The 10702-nt window shown below is 59.5% G+C and overlaps 1 protein-coding gene across 1 annotated transcript in view; it reads right to left on the reverse strand.

The window, feature by feature from the left end:
- TONSL (tonsoku like, DNA repair protein) overlaps positions 1 to 6699 on the reverse strand; it is a 14839-nt gene extending 8140 nt beyond the window's left edge. The window contains exons 1-13 of the mRNA XM_017511665.2: positions 6595 to 6699; positions 6387 to 6482; positions 6074 to 6216; positions 5333 to 5516; positions 4892 to 5021; positions 4439 to 4610; positions 4235 to 4349; positions 3143 to 3288; positions 2895 to 3047; positions 2548 to 2673; positions 2225 to 2417; positions 925 to 1004; positions 744 to 833 (exon numbers count right to left, since the gene is read on the reverse strand). Of these exons, the coding sequence (XP_017367154.1) occupies positions 744 to 833; positions 925 to 1004; positions 2225 to 2417; positions 2548 to 2673; positions 2895 to 3047; positions 3143 to 3288; positions 4235 to 4349; positions 4439 to 4610; positions 4892 to 5021; positions 5333 to 5516; positions 6074 to 6216; positions 6387 to 6482; positions 6595 to 6682 (1716 nt within the window). The 5' untranslated portion in view covers positions 6683 to 6699. The remainder of the gene's footprint in view (positions 1 to 743; positions 834 to 924; positions 1005 to 2224; positions 2418 to 2547; positions 2674 to 2894; positions 3048 to 3142; positions 3289 to 4234; positions 4350 to 4438; positions 4611 to 4891; positions 5022 to 5332; positions 5517 to 6073; positions 6217 to 6386; positions 6483 to 6594) is intronic.
- Between the last annotated feature and the right edge of the window lie 4003 nt (positions 6700 to 10702).

Consider the following 10702-nt stretch of genomic DNA (forward strand, 5'->3'; position numbering starts at 1 on the left):
CCCAAGTAGCTGGGACTACAGGTGTGTGCCACCACACCTGGCTAATTTTCTTTTTTTTTTTAGTAAAGACGGGGTTTCGCCATGTTGGCCAGGCTGGTCTCCATCTCCTGACCTCAGGTGATCCACCCGCCTCGGCCTCCCAAAGTGCTGGGATTACAGGCATGAGCCACTGTGCCTGGCCTGTGGCTTTTCTTCTGATACAGGGTCTTGCTCTGTCACCCAGGCTAGAGTACAGTTGCACAGTCAGTTCACTGCAGCCTCAACCTCCTAGGCTCAAGCAATCCTCCCACCTCAACCACCAAAGTAGCTGAGACTATAGGCACATGCCATCACATCCAGTCAATTTTTAAATTTCTTGTGGAGACGAGGTCTTGCCATGTTGCCCAGGCTGGTCTTGAAATCCTGGGCTCAAGCGATTTGTGTGCCTTGGCTTCCTTAAGTGCTAGGATTACAGGCGTACACCACCATGCTCAGCCTCCGCTTTTTCATTTTTTGTGAGACAGGGTCTCACTCTGTCACCCAGGCTGCAGTGCACTACTGTAATCACAACTCATTGCAGCTTAAACTCCCGGGATCAAATGATCCTCCCACCTCTGGGACCACAGGCAAGTGCCACCATGCTTGTCTAAGGGGTCCCATTTTAAAGATAAGGAAGCTGAGAGTTACAGAGAGAGGGGATCCTGCCCAAATGCACAGCTCCTCTGTGCTGGGCAGCCTGTCCCAAGTCCTAGAGCAGGGCCCACCTGCCTCACGAGGTCCTGGACGCGGCGCAGCTGGCCCTCGATGCAAGCTCGGTGCAGCAGGGTCTCCCCCATGTCGTTTCGCCGGTTCCACTGTGGGCACAGCCAACCCAGCACAGGGCGGGGGAGTGAGGGGCGGGCAGGGCTGATGAGCAGGGTGGGGGGAGCAGGGCACCATCCTCACCTTGCTCCCCTTCCGCCGGCCCAGGCGGCCCTGTAGCTCCTCGTCCTCCAGCTGCTGGGTCAGGCCTTCAGTGTCGTCCTCTGGAACAGAGCCAAAACCACTCCAGATGAGTCTGTGGGAGGCAAGGGTTAGAAGCCCCTGCCCTGCTGCAAGCTCCCCAAACTCCCAGGTAGGAGCCAGAGGTGGCAGGCTGAGCTCTGAGGCTGCTGGGCTCTGGGGGCTCCTCAGCAGCGGTCCCGGCGCTGCCTCCAGGTCTACCTGACTCTGCTTGCTCCTGCCCGCCATCTTCTGCCCACTTAAGACATAGCCCTAAGCTTTCTGCCCCAACCCAGGGCTGGCCCTCCCTCAGAAGGCCTGCCTGAGGCCCCGTCCATCCGTGCGCCAGCCGCTCATCCCCATACCGTGACTGGCTTGCGGGCCAGCCCCCCTCCACCCCCATCTCCTGAGCGGTGTCGTCAGACCAGGTCAGCCCTGCCGTCTGGGTGTCCTGCACTCGAAGCCCCCACCCTGCTTAGGTGGGAGACATCCCACCTCCGTCCCTGCTCCTGGTGATCCCTCGTCACCATGCCCTCACACCCTGCCAACTGCCTCCGGGCCCTTCCCCAGCTCCTCACCGTGCCCACGTGCTGAACAGCACTCCCCAAAATTCTAGATCCTAATCCACCTTGCCTCAGCAACCAATCTGGTGACGTCCCAACTTCCCACAGCTGCCTGGCTGGCCACTAGGGATTGTAAGGGCCCTCTTAAGTACAGAGCTGAAGTCACAGCCTTCCCTGGAACACCCCCCAACAGGCCTCACGGACAGGCTTCTGCCACTTACCACTCAGTCCGAAACCAGCCCCTCGGCCACCCACTGACCCCGCTCTCGGCCCTCCCCCACTGTGCCACAGCCAAGATGGCTTTAGTCCAAGCCCCTCTCCAGCCAGCCCCTCATGTCCGTCCTCCACGCAGCTGACCTCACCCGCCTCTGGAGGACACCCAAGTCTGGTCTGGAGGGTTTCAGGAAGGTGCTCAGCTCTTCAAGACGCACCGTCTCACCCCTGGCCCCGGATGGCACCTCCACCTCTAATGCGACCATGTCTCCAGCTGACACGCACTCAGCTCTCAACCACAGTCTCGTCTGGGAAGCCACGGCCTGCCCCAGGCTCCCTGCAGCTCACCACCTTCTCCACCCCATACCGGGGAAACACTGGCCGTCCTGCCTCTCTCTGGCTGTTCCCGCCACAAGCCCGGATCAGGCGCCGCAGCAGCACAGCACACCCCTCTCCAGCCCGGCCCAGGGTGTGCCGCCGGGCCTCACCGCTCTCCGAGAGCTCCACCTCGCTGGCTTCCAGGGCTCCACTGTCCACTGTGGCCGCCGCCGCCGCCTCCTCTTCCTCCTCCTCCTCCTCGTCTTCAGCTACAGTGAGCTCCTGTAGTCTGATTTCAGTGCCAGGGGCCTCCTGGGGCTGCATCCTCAGCTGCACAGTGTGGAGGTGCTGCAGGACCTGCCTCTGAGGAGCAGAGAGATGCTCGGCTCAGGACTGGGGGTGCAGAGAAAGATAGGGACGTGGGACAGGGGACAGGCAGGCTGCGAAGTTGGGATCATTGGGGAGCCGGTATGGGTGGGACGTGCTCTTGCACCTGCAGCTGGGGCCGCCGGGCCTGCTGGGCACAGCTGAGTGCCTTCTGGAAGCACGGAGCCAGCAGCTCATAAGCGTCACCGGCCTCTTCTCGGGACAGTGCGATGTTCAGCCAGGTCTTGGCTTCCTGGAGCAGGAGGAGACGAGATCTGAGGCTCGGCAGCCACCACATCCACCTGGCCCCAGCCAGGCTTTGCCCGCTGCCCAGATGGAATGACAGCCCTGTCTCCCAGCTGCCGAGGGTGGTGGTCCCAGGAAGGACGCCTGTCCACGGCCACCCCTAAGAACAGCAGTCCTGAGGCAGAGACATGAATGAACTTGCATTCGGGCGGGGAGCAGGGGTTTCACCTCCAGCACATTGCCACTGCGCAGCCTCAGCTCTTCCTCATAGTGGCGCACGGCCCCACGGTGGTCCTTCATGTCTCCCAGCGTGGTGGCCAGGGACACGTGGATGACGGCCCGCTCTGCGCCCGGCCTGTCCAACAGCTCAGCAAAATGCAGCTGGGGGCAGCACCAGTGAGGCCTGGGGCTGCCACCCTGGCCAGGCCTCACCAACCTTACCAGCCCTTCCCCCCAACCCAGCGGGGACCACGCACCTGCTTCTGGTAAGCCTCAGCTGCCCTGGGAAAGTCGCCTGCCTTGGAGAAGAGGTCCCCGAGCTGCTCACAGATGACCATGGCACCCTGAGGGTCACTGCCCTCGGCCTCCTCCAGCTGCTGCTGCAGCCGGACTACTGCCAACACTGCCAGGAAAAGGTTCATGCAGCAGGGAGCACGGGGGCACCACGCAGGGCCCTGATGTCAGCTCAACCACCTGTGTGCCATGAGCCCTGTGGTGGCCCCACTACTCTCTCCACACCTCCGCCTGCCTGTTGGTGTAGGCATAATAGCAGGGTCTGTCTCAGGGACTGGTCTCAAAGATCAGAAGGACACACTTAAAAACTCGGATGGTTGGGCCGGGCGCGGTGGCTCAAGCCTGTAATCCCAGCACTTTGGGAGGCCGAGGCGGGTGGATCACGAGGTCAAGAGATCGAGACCATCCTGGTCAACATGGTGAAACCCCGTCTCTACCAAAAACACAAAAAAAATTAGCTGGGCATGGTGGCGCGTGCCTGTAATCCCAGCTACTCAGGAGGCTGAGGCAGGAGAATTGCCTGAACCCAGGAGGCGGAGGTTGCGGTGAGCCGAGATCGCGCCATTGCACTCCAGCCTGGGTAACATGAGTGAAACTCCATCTAAAAAAAAAAAAAAAAACTCGGATGGTGCCTGGTTCAAAGCAAAGGCTGACCGCTGCCAACCTCCTACGGTGGTCTGAGCCATCAGCACTCCTGGACCACATTCCTGCCACCTGCTCTCCCACCCTGGGAGACTACAGGAACAACTACAGTCTCCAGTTTGCCAATAAAGATGGTGGCCACAAAATAAATACCCAGCTAGTCTCCTGGCCACCCTTTCAGTGCCCCTGACACACTGTGTTGAGCTCAGAGGAAAAACAGGGGTCTCCCCTGTCAGAAAGTGGGGTCAGCTCCCCCTCTTGCTGGAAGCTGAAGCTGCTGCCTCCAAGGACAGGTGTTCAGGCCACCTCCATGAGGGAGTGAGGCCTGTACACACCTCCCGGGACTTTACCCCGGCCCCCAGGCTCATCCCTGCATATGCCTCCCAGGGCCCCACCCCGGCCCCCAGACTCACCGTGCTGGAGGTTCTGACAGACAGCTGCCCTCTGCACAGGCTTCTGGGAGCCCAGCCTGTAGGCCTTCTTCAGGGCTCGCTTGGCAGCCAAAAAGTCTCCCAGGTCTTGGAGGACCTCGAAAGCAAAGAACAGCAAGATTTTTGCAGACTCCCCGAGGCCTGAGTCACCAGAAGCCCAAGCTTGGCACCGTGCAGAGCAGGTACCTGCGCGATGGCCATGCAGCACTCGCTCTCCATGAACCTCTTCTTCATGGTGCGCGCACACTCCCGGGCACCCTCCAGGCAGCGCATGGCCTGGGAGTGCTGGCCTGCGCGCCAGTGGACAGTGCCCAGGTTGTAGCGGGCACGGAACAGGTCCTCGTAGAGATGGTTTTGCCTGCAGCGGGGTGATGGCCACTGAACACCCAGGAGTGTCCAACCAATGCCACATGGGCCCCAGCCCTGCCATGCTATGGTCTTAGGGCCCTAACCATGCCTGCCTTTCCTCCAGCATGCAGCACAGGCATGAGAGGCCTCTCTGCTAGTGGGAAACCAACAGCAGTGAGAGATGAGGCCCAGCCAGCCTGCCCTCTCAGGATCTTAGGAAAGACACTCTCCTAACTACTTTCTCCAGGAAGAAGGGACTCCGCTCCCCTTTGGGGCGGGGCGGGGCCTTACTCCGAGAGGAAGATGCTCTTCCTGAAGTAGTCATTGCACAGGGCTGTCTGCTGCAGGCTCTCAAACGTGAGGCCCAGGTTGAGGTAGAGGCGGGTCCTCATCTCGTTCAGCTCTCCCTGGGCCAGTGTCCCTGGAATATGCCCCCCAAACACTCAGCCACCACCTCTCCACATTGGGTCTCCAGCTTTGGGCCCCATTTGGGGCCTGTGCAGCACCCCTTCTACCACCTCGCTCCTCCCGAGGAGGGTGCAGGGGTCCTACTGCAGACAGAGCACGGAGGGGATAAAGAGCGGATGACCTCCAGGGGAAAGGTGTGGGGGGCATGTGCCTCAAACAAAAGCCCTGCAAACAGAGGCTCCCAGAAGACAGGATCGCCCAAGTAGGCTTCAGGGGTGCTGGCCTGCAGTTCAGGAGGCAGAAAACGGGGAGGGGCCTGCCTACCCTCTAGCTCCTCATCCACAATAGCCAAGCTCTTCTCAAAGGCAGCCTGTGCCTGCAGCAAAGCATCCCTCGACTGACAGTGGTCATAGATGTCCAGGTGCGTGCGGCCAATCGTGGCCCAGGCCCTCTGCAGCTCCGTGTGGTTGCCCAGGGAACGTGCCAGCTCCAGGTAGCGTTGCTGGTGCTGAGTATGGAAGGAAATCCCTGCTGTGAGCTGATCCCACCTCAAGCAAATCGGCACTGCCAGATTCTCAGAGACCCAATCTCGCTAAGGGAAGACCCCTGCTCCCCGTAACCCCCACAGAACAGGCGAAGGTGAGGCACGCACCCCCTCCTCTGCATGCCAAGGGCTCTCAGTGGTGACAGTGGCTTCATGCTGTATGCCGCCAACACTGTCACGTTGGGAGGGGTGGTTGGGAACTGCAGTGCTGCCCTCAGAAGCCAGCCAGGATCAGGGAGAGCTTTCAGGACCGGGCCTGACCACCCCACACACCAACACAGCCAAAATAACATTCATTAATGGTTTCTAGTGCCAGGAAACCTACTCCTACCCCGGTCCCAGGAAAGGCTGTGGGATTCCCACCGGAGGACTGGCCCGGGGTAGTAAAGGCAAGGCTGAGTCAGGCCAGGTGTCCCCTCCAGCCTGAGGGTCCTGACAGCGAAGATCGGACCTCCCTCCTCAGAAGAGGGCTCCAAGCAGAGGCCAACCGGGCTGGGCGAAGCCAGCGAGGGCGCCCGCACCTGTAAGGCAGCCGGGTAGTCCTCCATCTCCGCCAGGCGCTCTCCAATCTTGCGGTGGGCCACGGCACAGCCCAAGGGGTCGCCGACGCTCTCCCGGAGCTGCAGCTCCTGCCAGTGCTGCTCCAGAGCCTCGGCGTAGCGGCCTAGGCGGGGACACAGCACGGTCTGGCAAGCGTCGTGGACGCGAGGGCAGCCCTGGGGCGGCGTCTGCGGGAAGAGCAAGTCGCCCCCGGTCCGGCCCGCCTCGGGCCCCAGACTCCAGCCCCGCCCCCGGCCCCGGCCCTGCCTCCGGCCCCCGGGCCCCGGCGCTCACCATGGCCGGCCAGGAGCTCCCCCAGCTGGTGGCACAGCGCGGCCTCGTCGCGCAGATGCCCGGCCCTCTGCACCTTGGCCTTGGCCTTGCTCAGTTCTGCGGGAGGAAGGGGGTGCTGAGCTTCTGCGGTGGGGCCCGGAGGCGGCACGGGTCCCAGCCGCTCCCCAGCCTCCGCGCCCCCCGCGCAACCGGACACCGAGGGACTCACGGCGAAGCTCGCGCTCCAGGCTCATGCTCAGGGTCGCCGCGGGATCGGACTTCCCGCCCTGCGCCGCGGCCCCGCCCCTCGACGGCATTCTGGGAAGTGCCGTCCGCTCGCCCGCGGCATTCTGGGAGTTGTAGTGCGGTCGGAGCGGGGGCGGGGACGCGGCGACGAAGGGTCGGGACTGAGGGAGTGGAGAAGGGAGGGGGTCAGCCACTGGGCTCTCCTCGTGCGCCGGGTTGCCCACGCGCGTGGAGCCCTCTGCCCGGCCTGGGAAGTGCCTAGTGGGGACGCGGGAGGCCGGGGTCGCAGCGCGCCCGGGGCCAGGTCTCCTGGGCCGCAGCCCCCGCGCCGCCCGCGCCTCTCCGGACGGACGCGCTGTGCTTCCGCCCCCGTTTCCCGCTGAAACTCACACGCAGCTGCTCACACTCTTGGCTGCAAGGAAAGAACGCAGTGTCCAGACAGACGGACGATACATTCACGAACATCTGGCTGTGGGGACGTGATAAGGCGTCAGGCGCGCTCCTCCACAGAACGCGACTGGGTCGCATTTGGGGGTTCGGCCCCCAGGACTGTTTCGGGAGGGGAGTGTGCGTTCCGAAGTGAAGTTTCAGCAAAGTGCGTGCTGCTGTATTCCCGGAAGATTCAGTTAACCTGTGCTCACGCTGCAAACGCAGGCCGGGCACGGTGGCCCGCACTGTCATCCCAGCGCTTTGCGAGGACCAGTCGGGAGGATTGCTTGAGCCTAGCAGTTCGAGACCAGCCTGGGCAACACAGTGAGACCCATCTTTTTTTAATTTTTTCTTGTTACCAGCATGAAAACCTGAAAAACATCTTTTTTTTTTTTTTTTTTTAAGACAGAGTCTTGCTCTGTCTCCCAGGCTGGAGTGCAGTCCTGCAGTCTCGGCTCACCACCTTCCAGGTTAAAGCGATTCTCCTACATCAGCCTCACCCATCATAGCTGGGACTACTGGTGCGTGCCACTACGCCTGGCTAATTTTTGTAAAAATACAAAAAGGGGTTTCATCATGCTGGCCAGGCTGGTTTCAAACTCCTGACTTCATGATCCACCCTACAGGTGTAAGCCATGCCCGGCCAGAGAGACAGAGAGAGAGAAGAAAGGAAGAAAACGGCTGCGAAATTATGTCTAGAATCCTGTGACATGGGGCACCTGGGCCTCTAAAATACCCGTGCTGTCCCCCATTACCTTGAGGACCAAACGCCTACCATGCCTTGGGTCCCTGACTCCTGGCTACACAGCATACCCAGCACTGCACTCTGGTGCCATGGCTGGTTTCCCAAAGGCCCCAGAGGAGGCTAGGTGCACAGAGTCCAACTGGGGAGCCTCAGAAAGAGTGGAAGATAGGTGGGTTCATTTCCCTCGCAATTATAACAAGTCATTGGGCAAACCTCAGCCAGAGAGGTCTGTTGAAGAGAGTGGCATGGAGCAGTGACAAGTCCCTGGGTCCAGGAAAGGCTCCAGGGCCTGCTCAGGCCGACAGCAGAGTGCTGGCCTCCTGGCATAGCTCTGGGACTGGGCAGATCTGGGCCTCAGTGCCTCCAAGGCTGCAGGGGTGGGACCAGGTCAAGCCTGCAGACCTATGCCATCACAAGCTGCAGGAGGCAGGAAATCCAATCAGGCCTGGGTGTGAGGACAGGATGTGGAGGTCTGCACTGCCAACCCCTCGGCCATCCAAAGCATGGCTCTGAGCCAAGGCAACTACTTGGAGGGCAAGCTGGTGGGGTGTGTGAGGGGCACAGTGAGGCACGAGGGAGGGAGTGGGGAGTGAGATTCAGAAGCAGAGGACTCAGGTGAGTTGCTGAAGACAGGGTGGCTTGGAAACCAAAGGGTCCCCCTGAGCTACCAGGACAAGGATTAAGTAGTTCCTCCAGCCCCAGGGTCCATAGAATAGCCCAGCTCCTGGAAGCCCAATTCCCCTTAAGAGACAACCCAATTTCTCTCTCTTTTTTTTTTTGAGATGGAATTTTGTTCTCGTCACTCAGGCTGGAATGCAATGGCATGATCTTGGCTCACTGCAACCGCCTTCTCCCAGTATCGAGGGATTCTCCTGCCTCAGCCTCCTGAGTAGCAGGGATTACAGGTGACCGCCACCACCCCCAGATAATTTTTGTTTTTTTTTTTTTTTGGGAGATGGAGTCTCACTCTGTGGCTCAGGCTGGAGTGCAATGGAGCGATCTCGGCTCACTACAGCCTCTGCCTCCTGGGTTCAAGCGTTTCTCCCTGCCTCAGCCTCCCAAATAGCTGGGATTACAGACGTCCGCCACCACACCCAGCTAATTTTTATTTCTAGTAGAGTCGGGGTTTCACTATGTTGGCCAGGTTGGTCTCAAACTCCTGACTTCTGGTGTTTCACCCGCCTAGACCTCCCAAAGTGTTGGGATTATAGGCGTAAACCACCATGCCTGGCCAATTATTGTATTTTTAGTAGAGCTGGGGGTTTGCCACATTGTCCAGGCTGGTCTCAAACTCCTGACCTCTGGTGTTCCACCCGTCTGGGCCTCCCAAAGTGCTGGGATTACAGGCATGAGCCACAGCACCCAACTGACAACCCAGTTTCTCCTATGCCTATTTCCCCCACTGACCAGACAAAATACACACGTCAGGCTGTGCTGAGCAGGGCTGCGGGCCCGAAGTAGATTGCCACAGGCTGGGGGCAGCAGGGAGGCCAGCAGAGCCCAGAAGGCCCAGCTGTGGGTCTGTCTTCTGGTAAGGAAACACAGACAAAACATGGTTTGGAATATTTTTTTAAACTACAATTGTTACATACAGAAAATATCCAAAGAGAACGCAGACCACAAAAGTGACACGTAAGTCATTTCCAACAATGATAAAAACACTTCTTGCTCTGCTCTTTAAAAAATTATTTTTGGCTGGGCGTGGTGGCTCACGCCTGTAATCCCAGCACTTTGGGAGGCCGAGGTAGGCAGATCACGAGGTCAGGAGTTTGAGACCATCCTGGCCAACATGGTGAAACCCCCGTCTCTAACTGAAAATACAAAAAAACTTAGCTGGGCATGGTGGTGCACGCCTGTAGTCCCAGCTACTTGGGAGGCTGAGGCAGGGGAATCGTTTGAACCCGGGAGGCGGAGGTTGCAGTGAGCCAAGATTGCATCACAGCACTCCAGCCTGGGTGACAGAATGAGACTCTGTCTCAAAAAATAGTAATTATAGTTTAAATAATTTTTGAGACGGAGTCTCGCACTGTCACCCAGGCTGTAGTGCAGTGGTGCGATCTCAACTCATTGCAATCTCCGCCTCCAATTCTCCTGCCTCATCCTCCCAAGCAGCTGGGACTACAAGCATGCACCACCACACCCAGCTAACTTTTGCATTTTTAGTAGAGATGGGGTTTTTCACCATGTTGGTCAGGCTGGTCTCTAACTCCTGACCTTGTGATCCACCTGCCTTGGCCTCCCAAAATGCTGGGATTACAGGCATGAGCCATTGTGCCCAGCTTATTTTTATTACTTTTGTAAATGTCTCACTCTGGGCAAATTGAGAGATGTGGTGCTCACCAGGGCATGGGGGTGAGAAAAGTGAGGGAGAAAGGTGGGGCCTAGCTTAGGCTCTGCCCCCCACATCCCATCCTCAGAGATGACAAAGAAGCAGATAGGGATGCAGAGATGACACGGTCCTGAAGACAGCCATGTGTGTGGCAGCCCCGTCATACGTGGAAACCTGTGCTCCAGTCCCTGGTGGCCAAGGACATGCTGTGGTCCTCCCAGGTGCCTGGCTCCCCCAGCAGACGCACTGCTGAGGACCCTGGGCCACATTCGCAGACTCGCACCTTTAAGGGCCTTGTGTGAGCACTGCCCTTGCCCTTAGTCCGGCCCCCTCCTGTCCTCAACTCCCACAGGTCCTGGTGGTCCACCAGGACCACCAAGGTGGGGCTGCAGGAGCTCAACCAGCCCTGGGTTTCCTTTCCCCATGTGGCCCCCCAACCACACAGGTACATTCACCTGCAGAGATCTGCTGCCTCCAGGCCCCCGGCATCCCAGCTTGGCTGTGCCCATGAAGAACAAGCATTCCACCCTCCCCACCCCGAGACATGCTGGGGCCTGTCCCTCTGCTGAGTTAGTCTCTCACACACAC

Source organism: Cebus imitator, unplaced genomic scaffold (genome assembly GCF_001604975.1).
Source record: "Cebus imitator isolate Cc_AM_T3 unplaced genomic scaffold, Cebus_imitator-1.0 Scaffold449, whole genome shotgun sequence".
Lineage (NCBI taxonomy): Eukaryota > Metazoa > Chordata > Mammalia > Primates > Cebidae > Cebus > Cebus imitator.